The 23,687-nt window shown below is 39.5% G+C and overlaps 1 protein-coding gene across 1 annotated transcript in view; it reads left to right on the plus strand.

The window, feature by feature from the left end:
- Spata17 (spermatogenesis associated 17) overlaps positions 1-23,687 on the plus strand; it is a 177,007-nt gene that overhangs the window by 89,952 nt on the left and 63,368 nt on the right. The window contains 2 exon segments of the mRNA XM_059280989.1: positions 14,003-14,209; positions 18,784-18,932. Coding sequence (XP_059136972.1) covers positions 14,003-14,209; positions 18,784-18,932 — 356 coding nt within the window.

Raw genomic sequence — 23,687 nt, forward strand, 5'->3', positions numbered from 1 at the left:
CTCCATTTGTAAATTTATCTTTCTGCAAAGATTGATTATTTAATAAAGTGATCTATTTTGATTCAGTATCCAGTCAAACCAAATCTAACACATACAGGGCATATTTCCTTTGAAGAAAATCTCATTTACAGATTTGTTTTATTCCAAAGAAACTGACTTTCGTTCCATTGCCCTTGTTCTTTGTAATAAATTATGCTGTCTGCTCCACCTACTGGTAGATGTATGCAAAGGCCTGTTGTGTTCACTGAGGAAAACATTGCCTCCTGAGGATCAGCAGTCACAGGGATGTGTGTAAAACTCAAGATCCAAATTCCAAGAGCTAGTGCTTTGAAATGAACATTACTTTATAGAATTATCCATAGTAGTAATTAACTGACAAGTGGAAGTTGTTAATATGTTAATATGTTAATATCCTTTCATAGGAAAGGATGTATAAACACAATAGGATCAAAAATCAGTATAACTTCCTATTTTATTTTGTGGCCTTTGATCGGTAACACATATTCAAATGGAAGTATATTATAGAAAGAGTTTTCATATTATCTACATAATACTTTTTGATGTTTTTCCTTATACTGGCAATTTTCATATGGGTACAAAAGTAATTCTTACCAGTTTTGTGATTTTTCAAAAAGCCCTTTGCTGTGATCATTATTGACAAACTATAATTTGATATACTTGAATATTAGAAAAAATAAAATGTGTGCAGTCACCTTTTTTTTATCAAACCCATACCAAATTGGAGTTATATAAAGAGGGAATATATCTTAATTAAAACTCACACTTGATCTAGTCATAATAAACTGGTAGTCTGTTAAATGGGAAACATGTTTCCAAGACAAAGCTTATGGGGTGAAATTTTTAATTGGAAATATTTAATTTTTCTGAATTGTGTATTACCTCCCACCCTGTCTTCTGAGGACAATGAGCCAAGAGGTTCTCAGCTGGTGTACATTAAGGACTTAGTTCATGGCTTTCACCTCTATCTCAAGATGAAGCCGTAGAGAGATGGCAGTCTCCCTGTATGCACATGCTATTGTTTGCATGTGTGGTGGTGTGGGTGCATCTGGGGCAGATGTCTCATGAATTTGGGAATACTGTATTTGGACAGGCTTCTCAGTAGACACTGCCTTAGGATGGAGCATCTGGCTGTCACAGGGAAGCTCAGGAGCAGTGGTGGTCAAGGTTGGAGCACACTTTTGTGCCTGTTGATCCTTTCCTAGAGGCCACTTCGTTCACATAGGGAACAGTTTGGCTCCTGTGGTCACTTGGTTGCCCCTTTTCTCTGTGTTGTATTTTCGTGTTGTGCCTTTTTGACTTCCTGCGTTTTCTCCTACCTTTCATGTTCTCAGTCTGTGTGTGCTTCAAGACAGCTTTCGTATGCCCATCCCCTGAGTTCAAAGCAACAACAGTGTTCTCTAAAATTATTATTTTCAGTTAACTCTTTTACTCTTTATCCCAATATACTTACCTCAGTCAGATTAATCTTTCAAAAATACCCTTATTTCATTTCCATTTGAAATTTGGAAGCCTCCAAAGGCTCCATGTTTTCTATTTGATAAAATGCTTGTATAACCAAAGATTAACACAGCTCTCAGACCTTACCAGAGAAATTTCTTTATGCAGTTGATGACAGTTAATGCAGAATCTCACAACTAGTGAAAGTGTAGAGAATAAATGTCTGTGGAGTGCATAGACATAAATGAGACATCTGTATCACACTCCCTTCTCCCAGGGCTCAGGGAACATTGAGAAGAGCCAGCTGAAGAACTGTAAGAGCCAGAGGTCCGAGAGGATTAGGGTGAAGCAATGTCTTCCGGACATGACAGGACATGTCTTCCACTCATGACCTCACAGTACGCTAGTGGTCTACACCAGACCCGCACAAGGGCAAGCCATCAATGTTCTAGTGTGTAAGGGAGAGGGGCTCACAGACCTCCACCCCAACTGAGGAGCTATGGACAACAGATGGCTACTGGGGAAGGACAGTCAGTTTTAAGGGTATGGACCCTAGTTGGTCAACCATGGTCCAGTTCGTAGCCCCACAACCATGAGTATATGGCAGCACAGATTGAACCTGATGGGTTATTAAAAATAATTTAAAAGAACACAAGAAGACACAAAGATGGGAAGGTTGTTGGGGTAAATCTGGGAGGATTTGTGGAGGAGTTGGGGTTGAATATGATCAAGATACATTGTATGCGTATATTAAATTTTCAAAGAATTAATAAAAATATATTTAAAACAATCCTTCCTTTTCAGCGTAAACATTGACAACCCTCCACTATCTGCCTCCGCCCTGTCTACTCAGTCCTTTCTTCCTTTGCTCCTCAGTGTGGTCATCCCATCACAGCCTGACATTCTATTCAAGAAAAGCTCACCAAAAGGATTTCCTTACACATGGATGAAGCTGATTACTTCTTACAGCTAGTTACATTCTGGACATTGAGTCCTGCTCTCATCATAAAAGGGCAACTTCCCACCAACACTGACCTTTCCCATTCCTTTACTGTGAAAGATGGTTGCCTCCCTCCTATTAAACTACTTTATCAATGAAACACATTAACTGGTCAGCTGTCCTTATTAGTGTAGATTGACGAAAACTGATAGATTGTTAATAGTTCATAAGAGGAAAGGGGCACAAATGTCTGCTCAGGAATCAGAGAACAAGTTCAAGAGTATAAGGATGTGGGAGACACAGGCTTGGTGGGAAGGGATCTCAGTGCATTAAAGTGCTTAAGGAATCCATGGAATATATTCATCTGGGCAACAAAATAAGTATTTATGGCACTAAAATGAAAGTGAGTCAGATATTCAAGAGAAAACTGTCCATCATTTTGGAGGGCTCACCACTACTCAAGTTGAGTTATTTAGCTCCATTACACTGTGTACTTCTTATATTTGCTTTCTGAATCATATATTCCCAGCTACTGATTCTAAATTCTTTCATGACCTGTCATTTTGTTAAGGCAAATTTCTACAGGAGTTGAAGAGGGCTGGGAGTTAAGACAGATTGATAAAAGTATGGTCAGGTAATAGCTTTGGGGGTTTGTGGGAGACAGTATCTCACTGTATACATAGCCTAGGGTGTTCCGTAACTCACTGTGTAGCCCAGACTGGTCTTGAAATCACAGAAATTCACTGGGCTGTGGTGGCGCATGCCTTTAATCCCAGCACTTAGGAAGCAGAGGCAGGCGGATCTCTGTGAGTTCAAGGCCAGCCTGGGCTACAGAGTGAGTTCCAGGAAAGGCACACAGCTACACAGAGAAACCCTGTCTTGGAAAAAGCAAAGACAAAGAGCCAAAAAAAAAAAAAAAAAAAAAAAAAATCACAGAAATTCTCCTGCCTTTGCCTCCTAAGGGCTGGAATTACAGAAATCAGCCACCATTCTGGACATGGGAGGTAGTGTTTTACATTTTATGTGAAGAAGCGCATATTGAATTTAGCTGAGAAGCAGGGTATCCTGTGGGATTGATTAGTAAGGCTGCCTTTCCAGCCCCTTCTTCCAAAAGATGGTTAAAAATTTAAAGATGCATCTGTTTGCTCATGGGCATACTCTAGCTTAAATAAAATCCATGTAGAACTCAGTCACTGGAAGCTGAGTCAGGGTTCCACCTATGATTCAATAAGTGAACGCTACATGCAAGGCACTCCATCCCCATTTCCAAGTATCGAGAGATCCTTCTTGGAAGATAAATGCTCCATCACCAAACTCTTTTCCTACAGAAGGGTATGACAGTGCCAATAGAAATGTATTCAATCAGCCCATGAACACTCATAGAAGAAAAACTAGAGCATTTATATAAAAGGATAACAAATTCCATGTGGAAACTCAAGCCATATATATCTGTTTCTATGTATTTATCTTCAGTGTCTTGTGAAGCAGAAATTACCTCAGAGGCATTAACCAAAATGTTGTCTGGTCATTTTTTCCCCTCCGGATGGTTGGTAGATTTATTCTTTCAAGAGGACTGTGCAGTAGATAAAGACCTGACCTCTGACCTCTGGGACACATAGTTCAAGAAGGACTTGGAGCCTGGCCATTCACTCTGCCTCCCACTGAGCAGTCCATACCAGAATGTCACCCTGTCATCATCTCTCACCTTCGTCAGTCTCTCTTCGGAAAGACCAAAGGCTGAAGTAGCATGAGAATTAACTCAGTGTCAGCTTTTATATTTTACCTCCTCCCCCTCCATGTTATACGTACTTTTTATTATATTGTAATACATAAACAAGGACAATTATTATCTTCATTTCTCATTAAGGAGAAAGAATTAAGTGGGGAAAAAAGTTGTCACCAAATTAGTCACTTCTCTGCTCTATCCTTTTTGTCTTGATTACCACATACATCTAAAAAATTCAGGCAAAAATGTGGACAGAAGCAAAATGAAAATCAGAAGCCACTGAAGAGAAACAGAAACTTAGAAAATTGCTTTAGGCTCACCCCGCCACATACACACACACACACACACACACACACACACACACACACACCATGTAGTTTCTTTTTCAACATGCAACACTATAAAAATATTTTTAAGTGAATTTATAATAAAATAAAATAAAATAAAACTTTCCTTTTTAAAAATGGAATCCTGCTATGGGCCTGACATTTACGTGATTTTGGAACCCACTTTTTAAACATATTTGTTTTATTGACTTTTTTAAATTATGTGTCTGTGGTAGGGTGGTATGTACGTGGGAGTAATGGTGCCCTTGGAGGTCAAAGACTAGGACCCCTGGAGCTCCAGTTTTTGGTAGTATAGCTCTAAGTGCAACCAAATGAATAAATTTTTTCTTGGGATGTAGATCAGTGGGAGAGCCCTGGCTTTGCATCCTTTAGGCACTGGTTTCAATTTCCAGTAATGAAAAGGAGAAAAGAGGAGGCAAAGAGGAGGAAAAGGAAGCAAAGGAAAGGAAGAGGAGGAGAAGGAAGAAGGGAGGTGGAAGAGATGGAGGAAGGAGGAGAGGGAAGAAATTAGTATAATGATGTACCATTTCAAATTTATATAAAATATTAAAAGTCTAACAGCATTCAGCCGCTCACAGTCCCAAATATAACTACTTTGATTAACTGCTTGACCGAGCTCTATAATATTTGTTCTCTATGTTGTGACAATAATTTTGTTACACTTTTAGAAGTGACAAGAGAATTATTCATTCTCTCTTCTACCAATATTAATCTAAGTTTTGATTCCTGTGGAAAGGTTGCATGATGTATTATATCTATTATACCTTGGACTCCTTTTTTTCTTTTTTCTTTTCTTTTTTTTTTTTTTTTTTTTTTTTTTTTTTTGGTTTTTCGAGACAGGGTTTCTCTGTGTAGCTTTGGAGCCTGTCCTGGAACTCACTCTGTAGTCCAGGCTGGCCTCGAACTCACAGAGATCCACCTGCCTCTGCCTCTGCCTCCCGAAGGCTGGGATTAAAGGCATGCGCCACCACTGCCTGGCTCCTTTTCTTTCTTGTCCTTCTTTTTTTTTTTTTTTTTTTTTTTTTTTTGAGAAAGAGTCTCGAGATCTCATTATGCAGACCTAGCTGGCATGAAACTCACTACTGGACTAGGCTGGCCTGCAAGTCTCGGAGATCTGCCTGCCTCTGCCTCCTGAGTGCTGGGATTAAAGGTGTATGCTACCACACACATTTTTTGAGGAGAGATCTCTCAGTTTCAGATAGGAAATAATAAGAATTAAATTTTGTTCTTACAATTTCTATGGCTATTGGAGTAATTTTCCAGAGTAGCCTCAGGCCATGCAGGCTGCAGTGCATGCCTCTCTAATATGCACACACCTCAGGGCCATATTTCAGTGCAGCCTGTGGGGCATCTTCCCTCCTGGCTGAGTCTGTACAGTGAGTGGTATGCTGTAACTAGGAGCTGCTGCTATGTGGAGATTCAAGAACATTTGCAAAAAACAAAACTAATGTAAACATCATTAACTAAACCCTAATTAAACATATACCCAATTTATCAGGGTTTTTTTTAGCTTAATCCCAAACATACTGAACTGACCACCCCTCTCACGCCTCAGCATATAGAGCCAAAGCTATTAAGTACTTTTGCTATTTTTCTTTTAAATGTATTCACATTTGTCCTTCATTTGCCATTAAAGCATGTACACATGTATGTGTATATCAAAAAACTCTGCGTCATTAAAATAATATGTTTTACACTTGATCTTAGCTAAAAGGTCAAGAAACAGTATATATTTGTTACACACACACACACACACACACACACACATACATACATATACATACATACATATCTTTCAGTGCTAGAGAATGAACCTAGGGATTCTTCCATACTAAGCACATGCTCTAACTGACAATGTCCTTAACCTCTGTAGGTCTTATATCATTGAAATGACTCAGTTATTCTATCTGGGTTTATATTTATATAACTATACTAAAATCATTAGCCCTGTCAACTACTGCATGAACATTGAAATTGAGTTTCCCTAATCACTAAGACACACTTCCCTCCTTGTTTTACTCTTGAATGTAACACTTCCCTATTGGGGTTACACCAACTCCTTACAGTGTAGGTGAACCCATACAGGGTTCCTTGTGCAGCCCTGACTGGCCTTGAACTTGCATTGATCCTAAAATGTCACTATCTCCTGGTACTGATATTTCATGTAGACATTAACATTTTATATTCTAGATCCCAACTCTGACTTATAATGCTTTTAGATTCAAAACAAATAGTTTAGATTTTATTCCTAATCACTTGGTTTTTCATCTTTGAATTAAACATAAAAAATCATTTGAAGTCTATAATAGCTTTGAAAGTGATATCTATATTTGCACAAATATATTCTTGTGAGTTCTTTAAAGGGCAAATCTTGTATATAAAGAACAGAGAGAGGGGCCACTAACACCATTAGAGATTCTAGACAGACCAAATCATGCCAGGTCATATACCGGGCAGATTGAATCTGAAATCCACACTCTGATCTAGCTGTGTCTCTTAATGGATTAGATGGGGCAGAAGAAGGACCCACCTCACGGTTTTGCTCCTGGGCAATGGAAAACATACTCTGAACATTCCTGTTAGCTTGAAAGCAAGAACTAGACAGCACACTCAACACCATTGCCTTCTCCAGCATTATGGAAGTTAGTTATTAGTTCCTTCATACATGGTGCGGTGGGGGCAAGGGGAAAACATATTTGACATGTGGGGTCCTTTTGACAGGAAGGCAAGCATAGGTTTCTGGGCCCATAGGTACAGGTTTTAGGCAATGTATTTGTCTTCTTAAAAAGAGCCATTTAGAGAGAAGTAAATGTGTAATTGAATCTAATTATTTGTTACCTCTGCTGTCCAGGAAGCAGCTGTAATTATGAAACAAATGAAATTCATTCAATGTTACATGTAATTCAGATGAAAAAAAGTAAGAAAAATGTATCTTTGGCATCTTACTCTCAAATTAGCTACTAACCATTCTTTTGATTAATAATATTCATGTTAGTGAAAAAAGGTGGGTGTGTTATGTTCCAATTGATAGAAATGGACTATTTATTGGTATATTTAGAACCATCTGCAATACCAATACATTTGGTGACAGAAAGGAGGCAGGATCTTCCCTAAAGACCTGTGATGGACTAGTTGGGGTAGAGACCTGGCTCAGAAGAGAAAGAAAGTTCTCAGAAACTAATCCTAAACACCTTTCCCTGCTTGAGTTCAAAACCAATCAGAGAAAGATGGAACGTGTCTGCTTTGTAAATCTGGACACTGTGTCAGTAATGACTTGGATTCTGTGTGATTCCATACTTCTCCTCTTAGTAAAGCAAGGAAAACAGCCCCATCGCTATGCATGAAAAGGAAGTTGTGAGAGGATATTTGCTTTCCATTGTCAGGCTGGCTTTCAAGAGGAGGGAGGCAGGAGCATACCTAGGCAGGAGGACCTTCTGCACACTGGACTGAAAACTTCTCTTCACTGACGCAGTGAAGGTCAGAGACAGAGAGCAGCAGGGAAAACAGGAGAATGGGGAATGTGTGCTTTCCACTCATTAGAATTACAGGGTGGACAAGAAAGTGAGGTTAGACTAACAGAAATGTTTCTATGTTCCCAAAGTAGCCACATGGGGGAGAAAGCTTGAAAAGACATGAGATGATTCTCAACATTCTGAAGATGATTTTTGGCAACAGCCTCAAGCCACAAGTGGCCAACTTGATGCCCCTGACTGTTTCCTCAGATCTCCCCGTCCCTGACTTCTTTAGTTGTTCTCTTGGTCTCAATGCCTTTCTCCCATTTCTATTACAAAATTCTACCTAGCTTTCGAACAAATTCGGGTATTTTTGCCACAGAGATTCAGTTCCCACAGCACGTTCTCTATCTTTGCTAACAGGCACCAGAAGATGTGTGCCATCAACTATGAAGTGTCACCATACATCGTAGAAAGTCAAACCTCCCCTTCCTCCTAAGAACAGACTCAGGCCTGAGTCCGAGTCTCTCTGTGCACACATAAATGCACACATAGATGTTGGCAGGGGTTCTATAGTTATTGACTTTAGTTGGCATTAGGGAATATTGTATTTAAATTTCTCCCTTCTAATCAACATTTCACAGGAAATGTTTTAATGCATAACATTAATGGAAATAGTAAATTCATTTCTGAAAATGCACATTTTTTACTTAGTAAAGGCAGCATTTTAAAAATATTTTCTTCTGATCATGTAAGATACTACACCTTTGAAGAAAACAAAAATTTCTCCAGAATAAAACAAGCACAACATTGTATCTAGGGGATGCTTCTAGATGGATTCTCCAGCGTCTCTAATTCTCCTTGCACCAAAGCTCTGATGGCCCTAGAGATCTTCTCCAGACATGCTGAGTCCTGATGGTGCTGGGGTCTTCTCTAGGCATGCCGAGTCCTGATGGCGCTGGGGTCTTCTCCAGGCATACGGAGTCCTGATGGTGCTGGGGTCTTCTCCAGGCATGCTGAGTCCTGATGGCCCTGGGGTCTTCTCTAGGCATGCCGAGTCCTGATGGCGCTGGGGTCTTCTCCAGGCATACGGAGTTCTGATGGTGCTGGGGTCTTCTCCAGGCATGCCGAGTCCTGATGGCGCTAGGGTCTTCTCCTGATGTGCAGTTGAATGCAATTCTACTGCTCCCATCAGCAGCACCACCGAGCTTCTCGGGGAATGGCCACCAAGTGAGCACATAAGCTACCTGCCAAGAATAGTGGAAAATAGCTCCTAAATGCTGCTCTGCACAGTTTGAAATCCTAGAAGTCTTGCAAGCATCCCCTTCAGGTCATAATGGTGGCTTCTAAGGTCTGCAGTAACAGGGCTTCACTCTAATTTGATGAAAACCTTTAAAAATTCAACTTTTCTTCTTCCCTTTCTACAATTTCCCTTTCTTCCTTTCTCTTTCTTTTCTTTCCTGTTCAGTTCTATTCTCTTTGTGTGGTAGTAGAGCTAAGGACAGAACATAGTATGTAGTACCTGGTGTGTGTGTGTGATCAGCAAGTGCTCCAGCTCAGGGCTACAGTGACAAGTAGCTACAAAAGGAAGTCTGTATGAAATACGTTGAGTTCCTAAGTTTTAAGCAAATATGCTTTAAAAAAAAATAAGACAAGTGTAGCAAAGATTTCTGCTGTTTAACACAGCTATTAAGACTACCCGGGCCACAGAATTCTCTTAACTGAAGTAAAACTGGTGTGCTTAGGTAGTCATGGTTAGCGTTTTAAGTCTTTTTATTTGCTTTATGTCATATCACATATACTTTAGTGAATGCCTCATGATGAGTACAGCCTGAGATGCAGGAGGGATACAAGTGCTATATGAGAAATGGCCACACTACTTCTAGGTCCTCAGCAGGAGCCATCGTACGCCATCCTCCTAAACGCCCGGCTGTGGCAGCGCGGGAACACTCTGTCTCCTAACAGCAGGGCAATTACTTGCTGAGTGGGGTTTAGTAAATCCCTTAGCACACGTGCGCTGATAGCTATGATGAAGTGTATTGCCCTTGTTCATTCAGCAGTCCCGACCATGGCAAATATTTCACTCGGTTCTCAGGCCCCACTTTTCCTTCTGTCATTAGAGCTTTTTGCTACTGTGTTTTCTTAATGTTTTGTTTCAAGCTGTATCTGCTTAAAACTTAGTACACAGCATATTTTAGGTAGGCCTCCTTCGAGAAATGGGCATCACTTGCAGTGGTCACGGATTTTAAATGAAGAGACCTGAAAATGCTTTTAGATTTTGTCCTTTTTGTGATAATCTGTGATTCTGTTTGCTGAGTGACTTGAGTGACTTTTGTATCCAGAAAGAAAAAGGTGAAGTCTCTGAACTACCCTGTTCACCTCTGTTCACTCCCAGGGTAAGCAGCTTCCAGGTCTGGGCAAGTGACCATCTCTTAGCTGGTGAAAGCTGACATTGAAACTGAAACGTCAGTAACTGGTGTGGGAATCCAGGATGTCCATATCCAGTTTCCTAGTCTCTTCAGTTCACAGAAATGTGTTCTGAGAGGAAACCTCAATAACAAAGAAACGAGAAAAAGTTAAACTGCAGCATCCCTCTGGCACACAGGAAACAAAGGTCCGTGTAGGGGAGCCGCATCACACACGTTCTGAGACAGCACAGCAGGTGCTCCATGTAAGCAAGCACATCCTCTGCTTTCAAATCAGCTGCACCTTTAAATACTTCCTCTTCTAGTGCGTAAGCATAACAGTAAAATCTGAGGAGAAAGGAGCCTGCTGATAGATTGTTAGAAATATGGAATAGTTCAAAATATTAATGTAAGGCTAAGGGTGACTGGGTAACAAATGGTACATTTGCTCATTGCTCAACCTGACATAATTAATATTCTAGGTCATACTTAAGTTCCCATGATGGACGGTCTGAAGGGGGGAATTCAGGACAAATATATATATCTATTATATAACTCATTGCCCTCTTTTTTTTTTCTTGACCACTCAGAATCATAGCCTTTAAAAAAAAACCCAGCTTTCACACCTCATTTGCTGTCTTCACCACTGGGCCACCAGTCAGCAGCCGAGCCTGTTTCAAGGAGGTCAGTGAGAAGCTATTAGCAGAGTCCCCTCCTGAGAGCTCCTAGGCCTTATTGAGTTGAATGTTAGCATGACAGTACTGCAAATAACTCAGGTGTAGGCCTTTTCTTTTCCTGTCTCTCTTTTCAAACAGTTAGCACAGATTTCCCCATAGTGTTGGTCACTCTAGGAAATTATTGCGGAAAATGAAGTCCCCAAAGCTAGCATGGCAGTGGCTCTTCTAGGTTGTGAAAAATGGGGAAAGTAGAAAATATGCCCTAGTCTCTTAGGGTTACTATGGCTTCTGTGACTTGTCACAGCAAACCATTCTTCTTAACTAGCTTTCAGGTATGGAATGTGGCAGTTGAGACAATGAGACATTTTTAAGCATTACTTACTTAAAGAACTAATAATTAAATGGTAACTATAGCAGTAAATAGGTATTTGCCTGCTGTGAGAAGTCCAGGAGGGCCAAACTGCTTTTACTGAGGTAAGTTAGCTAATGCAGTAATTTCTAAAATACTGACACCTTGAAGATTTTAAATGATATATTTGAAATTCAATTAAAATATAGTTTCTATCTATATTTGATTTAAATTGCAAAGAGAATACACAGGAGGAGGTCTCTGTATAGTTGCAAAGTATAATTTAAGGAAGCTATCATGTCTGCCAGACTATTTGCATCTCCCATCCTGCCTATGTATACACGTGCGTGCAAATGCACAAGGAGATCAAGAGTCCTAACGGGGCAAAGTTAATACAGGCGCTAGCAGCTCCTCAGGCCAATGGAGATTTTTAAATGGTAAATGACAACCTTTAGCTAAATTGTAGGACTCTCACAACTTAATCTATAAGGCTGTGGAAACTTGGGCAGTAAAGTAAATTAACAGATTTCCAGTTAGACTACCACCAACCAAAATGGTATTTATTCTCTTGTATCTTTTTCAGAGAGCATATGATGTAGTTATTATATGTCAAAATCATCTGTTTAATCTAAAATTTGTTGTTTCTTCTCATCCTCAGTACATCCTTGACCTAGAAAAGCATTCTAAAAACTATCTGGAGACTCACCCTCAGCTGAGCGGCCACTAAAGCTACTGTAGACTTACATCCACATGTACATATGTTCCTTCACTGCTGTTTGCTTTATTCATGTAACCAAACCAACCACTTTGTGTTTTCTGTAATAACAAAAGTGTGTTACCCTTACACTAAAATAACTTTAAAAACATACTATCACACATATTAAGGAGTAAATATCAATGTTTGAAAGTAGTTTTAGAAATAAAATGCAGTTGTGTTAACATTATTTTATATACAATAAAATTTAGTCCTTCATTAGTAGGAAAAGTTAAATCTGAGGTGACTGGAGTTGGTCTAACCATGGCATCTTTGAAAGTAAATCTGAACAATGTGTTAGAGAAAAGGGTCGCAGATGTTGGTCTCAAGCCTTCACTCATGCACTTTCACTGCTTTGGGAACTAGAGTCAAGCAGAATGTGATGCACTTTCCTGAATGGTTGGGTGTTTAGATTCATTTATCGAGTGGCTGCTGTGTATCTTGCATCTTGGTAGACCCTGAGGTTGCCAAAATAACCATAGCACTGCCCTGCTCTCTGCTTGCTTGCTGTGGAAAACTGAAACACAAAGATAACTCTGAAGTAGTGACGTATGTAATGGATGATGGTGGAGTAGAGTGGTACCTCCAAGTTAGCAAGAAAGAATTGGGAACAAGGCTAGGGTGGGTACAGGACAGGAACCAACACTTGCGGAAGTGTTGGTTAGAAATGTTAAACTTTGCCAGGCAGTGGTGGCACATGCCTTTAATCCCAGCACTCGGGAGGCAGAAGCAGGTGGATCTCTGTGAGTTGGAGGCCAGCCTGGTCTACAGAGAGAGTTCCAGGACAGGCACCAAAGCTACACGGAGAAACCCTGTCTTGAAAAACAAACAAACAAAAAAAAGTCAGGCTTTTCTTGGTCAGTTTTTCAAAGACAGCTGTCCTAGCTAGTACTACCATGGGACTGTTGCTCCCCTAAAATAACATATGACCAGGGATGTTTATGGATTAATTACAGCATAAAAGAAAAGTCTGTTTCTTTTAGGAATAACAGAAAGTTTAATAAATTCTTTATATAGTTCAGTGTCTACAGAGGCACCAATCATGCCATCCTTGAAATGTTTACTTTTCCCTACAAATGTGAATTTGCATGGCTGGTATTTACACATGCACGTGTATAGATATGTACATGTGTTTTGATTATGCTTCTGTGGAAATCGAATATCACCAAAACATAGTCCTATCAAACTAGAGTTCTGTACAGTTTGTGACTCAGATAACATGAGGTTTATAGAAAATGCACAGCTGCTATACTTGAATGTCACATTTGTCACACATTATGTGCAGAGCCTCTATAGCCCAGCATATGCTGTGCCAAGTCTCGACTGTTATGACACAGTGTGTAACAGAGCCAGCCACAGAGCAGCAAGGCCAACGTGACCCTGCAGAAGCAAGACACCTGACATGCCCATTGAGTGCAGTGAGAGTTGGAGAGATAAAGAGTATCCCATATGGATGTGAAATCAGAGTGATTATCCAAACAGGACTCAAAACAGACACCATTTGGGTGTGTAGTTATCAGGAATTCAAATCATCAAGTATTTATTGAGTACATAATCAGACATTGCACATTTACCTTCATGTGAACGATGGTATGGCTTACAGTAAAGTTTAAAACATATCTGTCAAGAATACAAAATGGATGGCTTAAGATTCCTGTATTACTTTCCCTCAAATACAGTTTCAGACTGAGTTTTTAAAACATTTATTATGCAATCCTGAAAGTTGCAAAGATTGTTGGTCTAAACCAAATACAAAGGGTCAGTGCTCTCTAAATTCCCCTCTGGTAAACCCAACCCTGATTAAGCACCAAAGTTGTAGTTTAAACTATTTCTCCCTTAAATGCATGAAAATTTCATTTCATATGAAAATTAAAGAAGCTGTGTTCTTCTTTAGATTCCAGGCATATACAATTCACCTTTCCGAAAACAGCCTGATCCATGGGAGCTGCGGTTACAGAAGGCAAAGCCCTTGGGGCGCCAACCAGCCACCAACGTGAAGGCCAAGCCCTACCGCAGCTTCAGCAACTGGCTGGAGTGCACCAGTGCCCGCTCCTTCCCTCAGTCGGCAAGTCTGCCACCTATCAACAGGAAGCGGTGTCAGGTACCAAGCAGACCCATGTGAATCTGTCATTAATGTCTTATCCTCTCTCTTCTAGCCTCTTCCTGTGGTGAAGTATGCATATCATGACATCTGTTAATGTCACCATTTTCCAGCACACATTTTCTTAACACCAGGCTCATTAGCACTGTGGGATGACCACTGCTGTTAGCCACATACAAACTCTTTCTATCTTGCCAACCTCAGCCTCTTCAAAATGCTCTCCATTTCTCTTTTCCTGAGTCCTATCATGGCCTATTTCACTTATCACAGTGTACTTAAGGCCCATCAAAATATGTCAGAGTGTCATACTATATACATATATACCTTTTTAAATTATATGCATATAATCTCAGCATATGGAATTGCCCAACTGTTTATCCAGTCATGGCTCACAGGCATGATCACTTTTATGTCAGCTACTTTAAAAATAACTCACAAGCCGGACACCATGTTTTTGACAACACACTACACACTACTAAGTGAAATGGCTTGCAAGTATTGTCTTCCATCCCATGGGAAGTGTTTTTACTCTTTCCATGGTGTTGAATGATTAAAAATGATTTATTTTTTTAAAGAAAAGATCTTTCTTATAAAGACTTAACTTTAAATAAGATTTGTGTCACGTTAAAGTCGTTGCACAAAAGGTTGGTAAATGGTCTCCTGATGTTGGACATTGTACTGAGTATGGATTTAGAACATGGGTTATTTGCAGAAATGCTGGACTGTTTTGTGTGAATTGTTACAGTGGTACCTGCAGTAATCCATTATTGCTGGATTTTTTATGTTTATGTGCTCTCCAACTGACTTAACATAACCTGTTCTCAGATGATACACATATTGTATGTACCATTTGAAATATGACTTTCATTTGAATCATTTAAAAAGTGCCAGTTTGAGATTTGGAGACACTCCAAGATTCACTGCACAGACAGGAAATCTTGACTATATCTGGATTGTGATAGATAGAGTTAGGTATGAAAAGTTCTTCCTGGGCTGCAGGGTAGACTTAGAGAGAGGGAAGGATATTTGTCACGATCCTAAAGTCTCAGAAGGGACAACTCTGTGAACCCTCCAATATTTCAACTGCAGAAGACAGCTGCCTGTGGCTAGTGTCAATCTGCAACTGGATTGGCCATGACTCTGCAGGCTAAACCTCTGTGCATTAACTCCCTACCCAGGCTTGCTTCTGTGTTCCATCCTTGAATAATCAATGACCAGAAATAGAAAGCATAAAGGCTTAAACCAAAATGCATTTGCCTTTTTATAGCATCCCTAGGCTAGTGCGTCTGAATCTAGTTTTCTCATGAGTGTAGTCGAGGGTCAACCAGGCTGTGGCTTCCTCTGAAGGCTTGAATGGGCTGTAAGGACAGGAAGGCAAAGAGACCCTCTTGGTTGGCTCCTTCATCCACATTGCTAGTTGTTACCATGTTGTTGACCTTCCTCACAGTGTCCATTCCACAAAGATGCCCCACAGCATGGCCTCTGACTTTCTTTAAAGAGACCCATCCTAGAGAAAGAGGTGGGAAGCTTTCAAAACAGAAGCCAGAGCTGATATCCCATGACCTCTGCCCTGTTCTATTTGTTCAAGATGAGGGGGCTGTTTCCATCCAAGAACAAGAGAGCACTCAGAACAGTGAATAGCATGAAGCAGGGCCTACTGGAGACATCTTAGAGACTACCTGTCCCTGCCTGACACTGAGTCGGCCTCTCAGTAAGACCAACCTGCATTCTACAGCATTAAAACTTCCTACATTGCTATAATTATCTGTGATGTATCTCTGTTCTCTGTAATTAAAACCTCAATTGCCTTTATTTAAATATTTTCCTCTCAAAACTACTAACAAAATAAGTACTATTAGCTGTTATTTTTATGTTTTAAAGGGAATCATAAAACATCTCTACTGATAATATACATTCTATTCGCTTCTCACTTCCTCTTTTCTCTTTTTTTCCTTTTCTCTCATTTAATTTCTTGTCATTTACTTTTATTTCCGTTTTCTTTCTCTTCTTTACTTTATATCCCTCTCTTTCTCTGCATATACCCTCGCATCCTGCTCTTCCTTACCTCCTTTCTTCTTCCATTTTTAACATTCTTTCTTTCTTCTCTTTTTGCTAGTGTTGTTTCTTCCTTTGGGTCCTTCCTTCCCTCTTTCCTCATGGCTTCCTCTTTATTCACAGTAGGACTGCTGTGTAATCATTGGCTGAGCAACTTTTCCTTTATTCAGTAATAACAGGGTCTATACATTGAGGACGTTTAAGACTGCCCAGATGCCATTTGAACACGGCATTTGGAATTTGGAAGATGATTTCTTGAATATATGAGACAACTCTGCTAAGTTAAACTTCATTATTAAACTTTGATAAACACTTTGAAATAAAGGATAACTATGCAATAACATTGATCATAAAACAGAAATGCATTTGATTTTCATACCCAAGACCTGGATGGAGGCAAGGCAAAATTAAACACTGTGAAGTTACAGCTGAGAATACAAGAAGGACCTGTAGGATCGGGTTGAGCCTTAGGTGGCCACACATTCCGGGAATTGTTGGTTAAAGTGATGACAATGGAAATATCTAAAATTTGAAGTTACTTCCAAAGTATAGTAACCTGTGTCACTTCAGGAATGAGTGGGACAGGATATGCCTGAGATCTTAAAGATGGCTAACAGAAGCGGTGGCAAAAAGGAGTCAGCATATGTCAAATTTACTAACCAAGGAGGTGCACCATTGAGCACAGAGGCAGAGTGCTGATTGAGAGTGAGACAAGGAGCCTGACGTGGTCAAGAAGCTCTGCCAGGTACCCAGAAGAGGAAGCTCATTCTCCTTATGCACTTGCTTAAACAAGGTTCCTCTGACAGCTCTACACTCAAGAGAACTAGTGAGCTCCAGACAGGCAGTAAGGGAGACTGAGGTAGATGTGTGTGTGTGTGTGTGTGTGTGTGTGTGTGTGTGTGTGTGTGTGTGTTGTGTGTGTTTGTATTCCAACAGACGTTTAAAGTGTCTGCTGACCTTGTCGGTCTCAACTTCTGAACTCTTATTTCTTTGATATTTCTATTGTCCAAAGCCCTTCTAAATTCTATTTCTGAAACAAATAACCATCCTGCCACTTTTGAGGTATAACATATTTGTAATGCCACACTGAGTGTTATACTACATACCCTAAAGGAAATCCTGTTATTACTCTGACTTCCACATGTGAAAACAGGCCCACAGAAGTGACTGGCACTTATTACACAACCAAATATCAATTCTTTAACCATTGTATTTGTCAAAGAGCAAAGAGTCCAGTTTAAGACTTTCAATTTCCTTATAACAGATTGGAATCATGATCATGTGTCTTTAAAAAGCAAACTTCCAATACAAATCCATTAACCACTTTCAAATATAGCAATCCTCCTGTCCAGCTGCGGAAAGTACTAGATGATACTGATCTGCCATTTGTGTTATTTACGGTCCATGACTTTTATGGTAACTGGTTCCTATTATTGGTTTCTATTAATGTAAAACATAAGTGAACATAAATGAGGCGTGAATCATTTCTTTTTATTAGCCCCACAGTCTTCACTCAGCGTTCACAGAAGCTCCAGCTGCGACTTCTTAGTAATAACCCATCTAAAGGAGACGTTTTTAAGAATAAGGAATGAGATTAGAAATCTTTGTCCATTTTGTATTATTCCTCTCTAACACAGTGGTGAAAAAAATATAAAACAGTATGTCGTTAACGACACAGCAAATGCCTGAGCTGCCTTTGGCTCGCCTAGGCTGAGCAGGATGATGGCTGGCCAACCAGTGGACTCGGGTGCCAAGTGTAACTCCATACCTTACTTTACAGGAGGCTGTGCCAAGAGTCACCCAGGCCCATCTGTGGACCCTCTCCTCTCTCAGTGGTAGCCCTGAGAGACTGCCCTTAGTTCCAGAGCCACTGAGAATAAGAATTCAGATAAAACAAGGATGAATAGTGGGGCATTTATGTTTAAGAAACCAACAAATAGAAGATTTGACACCCACAGAAAGGTTTTTGTTTAAAATGGAAAGTTAATGATCATAATCTTTTCTTGTTTTTCCTAAATTCCAAAGGGAAAGTGCATACTTTAGTTGTGTTGGAAAAGTGTGCCTGTAAAGTTACAACTTAGAGCAGCCTAGAACTGTGAGTTTGCTAGTGCACACATGAGAACCTTCTTGACATGATGGGGACTTCTGCTAACCTGAAACAGTTTTAAGACAATTGCTTTCATGAGAGAGGACAGTTCTGGGAGATAAGTGATATTCTTATTTGTTTGTTTTTGAAACAGGGTTTCTTTGTGTAGTCTTGGAACTTGCTCTGTAGACTAGGCTGGCCTTGAACTCAGAGATTTTCCTGCCTCTGCCTCCTAGGTGCTAGTATTAAAGGCGTGTGCCACCACCTCCTGGCTGATATTCTAGTTCTTGTATTTGCTTGTTTTATTTCTGAGAAAAAAATGTTTTAAAAAATAATTAAATAAACTTACTATATTTAGTAGTTCAGCACCACAGTTGTCAATGTGTCTGGGACTCTTCCGTAGTGAAACACATTTGTCCTCCTGTCTTGTTAGGGACCCTTCCGAGACATCAATGAAGTCCTGCAGCAGCGTTACAAGCCTTTGGAGCCCACCCTGAGGGTGGCAGAACCCGTCAACCACTTAAAGCTGGCCAGGGAGGCATTTAAGCAAGAGGAACGGATGCGCAATGTGAGCGACAAGATGTGAGTGCTTAGCTGGGTTGTGTTTGCTGATTCCAATCTTCCAGTATTTCCTGTTAACCTAATTTTATAGAGAATGCTTTCCTTATTTTTGCAGAAAAGTAAAGTCATCCTCTGCCTATTGAGTGGCAATCATTTTACAGCACACAATGTTGTAAGTGAGGGCAATACTGACGGTAGATTGTATATACTCCACTCACAGGGAAAATGCAAATCCATATACCACTCCCCTAAAATTCTATTTGTGTGTGTGCTTCTCAAAGGAAAGGAATACCAGTGGTTATTTCAGAGGGAAAATGACAATTGTGCATGTCTGAAGCTAAAATCTTGAAGTGTCTAATGAATGCATATTTATTTATGATGCTTTCAAAATAACAATAGAATAAGCACATGTTCTATGGAATAGCTGTGTTTGAACACAACAGTGCAACACAGTTTCTTACATCAGATACAATGGAAGAACTAAGTTTAGACTGAGGAGAATAAGTAAAACAGAGGCTAATCTGTCAGGTTATTCAGTGTAAATTATTTTAATAGTGTTGGTGACTTAGGCCTTAGCACATAACATTCTTCTCTTTGATGTTCCCTTTCTCTTAAGGTGCTTTGTGCACAATAGAGTCACGTGTAATTTATAATGGACCATTGTAAATCTAGAATGGTCTTATTGTTATTATTGTTATTATCCCAGACTGTCTCATGTAATCATTATTGCAGTGTATCTTAACAGTATTTTAGCATTTCATGTACTAAATGATAATGGTAATAATACAAGTGATTTTAATTATAATGTAATAATTTAATATGATATAAATGACTACTATAAATTTCTATACAATAGCATACTATAATATATAAAATGCCATACACAATAACTACTAACCATCACTGTATGTTACATGGCAATAACTTACATAATAGTAATTACAAATGCATTAAAATATGTTGTATAAAGAAACAAGAATGACATTTCTCCTTCACAGTGGGTTTTTGATCATTTTATCAGTCAAGAAATATACATATGACTCTTTAGGATAAAGAAATTTTGAACAAATATTGAAAAATAAAAATGTTCACAAACTTAAAGATAAAATGGGCATGCACCCAAAGAAATTGTCTAGGTTTTCATTTTAGAACTACTATTAGTTGTGAAAATAACTATAGGACATTTAACAGATTCTTTCAATATCTGACCAAGTTAACGCAAAATATCAAAAATAAGAAAAAAATACCTTGACCTATTAGTTTTGGGGAAAATACATATATTTACCTCAGAAATTACATAAGATTCTGTGGCTCAAATTTAGGCAAAATATATAGCTTAGTCATGAATGCATAAAGAGATATGTCCTGAAATTTTTTTGCTTTTATTTTGAGATGGGTCCTCACCATGTGGCCCAGGCTGGCCCTAAGCTTGGTACCTCCTTCCTTGTCCTTGTCTGTGCTGGTTTCACATGTACCACTACACCCAGCTCAGAATTACTTTTCTATTTTCAACAATGCAAAGTTTATGAAAGGGAAGACTCACTACCAAAATAATTGATACTGTTGGTTATCTCATTGATGCTCATGGAGAAGTCAATGTTTATCAAACATTGCCTTTTCTTAGAATTTTCTTTATCAGCCTTGCAAGATCAAGCATCAGTGTTATTCCCAAAGCAAGGTGTTTGGAGACTCCCCACAGACCACATGTAAGTAACATGTGTCCCTGTTGTAGCTAAAGTTTTTCTGCCTGGCCCACAGTCAGGACAAATCTCTCTCACCTGCCAGTCCCACAGCCGCTCAGACCCAACCAAGTAAACACAGAGACTTATATTGCTTACAAACTGTATGGCCGTGGCAGGCTTCTTGCTAACTGTTCTTACAACTTAAATTAATCCATTTCCATTAATCTATACCTTGCCATATGGCTCGTGGCTTACAGGCATCTTCACATGCTGTTTGTCATCTTGGCGGCTGACAGTGTCTCCCTCTGCCTTCCTGTTCTTTCTTTTCTCCTCTCTGTTAGTCCCGCCTATACTTCCTGCCTAGCCACTGGCCAATCAGTGTTTTATTTATTGACCAATCAGAGCAACACATTTGCCATACAGAACATCCCACAGCACTCTGTGGTCTTTGTGAAGACCCTTCATGCTGAAGCATTTGGATACTTCCAGGATTTCCAAGATTAACAAGCCTGTCAGAAATAAGCTAAGTCAGAATTGCTGAAGATTCACTAAGAAGTTCAGACCATTTATGCTTTTGGCAGCAATTGCTTTCAGTAGTTAGTGCAAGGTTTGCTTCATTGTAGGAGGTTTGAAATACTGATGCTTTGTAACTTATTCTGAAACAACTGCATTTTTGTATGGTGGATAACCCACAATTGTATCTTGTGTAGAAATGTTAGAGCGAGGCTTTACATGTCTGTTAATGATAAGTTCATGATGAAATCATAGAAAGAAACTTACACTTACACAGAGATGTATGTTTTAAATGTGAAAGACCCTCTTTCTACATTAACAAATTGCCAGAAGTCAAAGGCAGGATGTTTGTTACCAGTCTGAGGCTTGTTCAGTGACCATCTGTGTATCAAGAGAGGCAGAGCTTTACTTCTGATCACAAGGGCTAGAGCCGTAGCACTGCATTGATGTACAGTGCCTTTTGCCTTCATGTCATCATGAAGATGACATTACATTTTATTAAGAGGAATTTGCATGATGCAAGTTCAAACCTTGCCCCCACCCCAATATCAGCAGTATGCTCTTATGCCTCTATTTCCCTGTCAGGGGGATAGAAATGTTACCTTAAAAGATTGTAAAGAGGGCTAGTAATTTAGAAGAATCTAAATAAAAACTAATTGTTAATTACCAGGACTAGGAAAGATTGCTCAGTGGGCAATAGTATTTGTTTCATACAGAGGAACAGATTTCAAATCCCTAGCACACATGCTCAAAAGGTGACTGTGTGCATCTGTAACACCACATTTTGAGGGACAGAAAGGAGGTCACTGGGGTGGTTCTTTGTTAGTCTAGTTTTGGATTCAGTGAGACACCCTGTTTCAAGAAACTAGGCAGAAAGGACATCCAGTGTCTTCTTCTGGCACCCACAACCACACACAGGAGCACACCCCCCCACACACAATTGCACATAAATCACACACGTACACACACACACACACACACACACACACACACCTGCATATGCTACAGGCATCATACTTCTGCACAACAGCTCTCCGAGAAGTGGGAGGAAGTCACATTACAAACACAGGCTTGGCTTCACATACTACTCTAATTATGGGCCTCAGAAACTTTCACCACTCATTATCCCTTTTTAAGCTCAAGAAATTTGTATTTGACCCCAAGTGTATAAATATGTAGGCATACAAATAACTGATTGTAAACCACAATAGAATTTATTTTAAAATAATTTTATATGTATAATTTACAACATATTAAAGGTTAAGCAAACTGGGTATAATAAAATGAAAGTGGTTGTTTATTTTTATATAAAGAATTGAGTTGGTTGAATATTTGAATCTGCAGGAAACAGTATCTTCAGCACTTTTCAAAGTTGACTGGCATTTTGATTTTCAAATCATCAGTGCTGACATTACAGCTTTGCATAAATACATCATACAAAATGGCAGAAGTATATTTAGAGCCATTTCAAAACCGATTGGGAATGGTTTTAGTCCCAAGCTAAATTCATGGAACCCTTTTTAAATGAAACTTGTCAGCAACTCAAACAGTAATTTTCAAAATCAAACATTTTAGCACAACATAATGCAGAGATACATGAATTTGATACTTACATATGAAGAATTTCCTGTACACACATAGTACAAGTCTTTGTTTTCCAGAGTCCACAGTCGTGAGTCTGGAGAAGGAACTGGTAGTCAAGTGAGGTTGATACAGAAGGGAGACTAGGCAGAACATTTGGGGGAGCAATCAGAATATGTTTGTGTACGTGTGACATTGTTTCCACAATTAGAGAAAAAGTTTGGAAGGAGGTCACAAAGGGCCATGTTGTCAGTAATTAAATCACTGTGACAGGTTAAGAGTGGAAGACTTTGTATGGATAGGAATCATTTTACAGTTCATAACAGAACAGTCCCAAATCAGAGCTTCGTATTTCAGGCAATGTCTGTTGGTATCCAATGGCATTAATTGAGGTGGATGGGCTCACCTTAAATGTGGGTACCACCATTCAGTGGATGGGGGTCCTTAAATGAATATAAAAGGAGACTGTCCATACAATGTGACATATGTAAGTATCAAATTCCCTCCTGTGAAGGAATTTTGTCACAACAGGACAAGTCACAGATAATGATGCATTTATGAAGAAATACTATGTTCAGTGAAGCTGGTTTGGAAAATGTTACAGTAGTGTTGTTGGAAGGTAGTGAGATCAGCTGATGTCAGACATTATCTCATATGAATACAATCTGCGAGTTGTTGTTTCTGTCTGAGAGACTTCAGCTACCACATCATTGCCAATGGTTTCTACAAGTCCAAGATTTGCTTCTGCACTCCAAAATTACATTTTCGGCTCCATCTTCACTTGTACCTCACCAAATGTCTAAGACTTAGTGCCTGACACACTGGCCTCCTTGTCCTTGACTGGAATGTGAATTGTGGCCCCACTTGCCTGCTCAAGGTGGGCTGTGGATCTCCCTCTCCTCCATCACCATATCCTATCAGTCCTGAAGCTCTGTGCATTCCATCTTACAAGGAGCTTTCAAATTCAACCCTTCTTTCTACTTCAAGTCTTAATGGAAGA

This window comes from Peromyscus eremicus, chromosome 15 (genome assembly GCF_949786415.1).
Source record: "Peromyscus eremicus chromosome 15, PerEre_H2_v1, whole genome shotgun sequence".
NCBI classification, from domain to species: Eukaryota; Metazoa; Chordata; class Mammalia; order Rodentia; family Cricetidae; genus Peromyscus; species Peromyscus eremicus.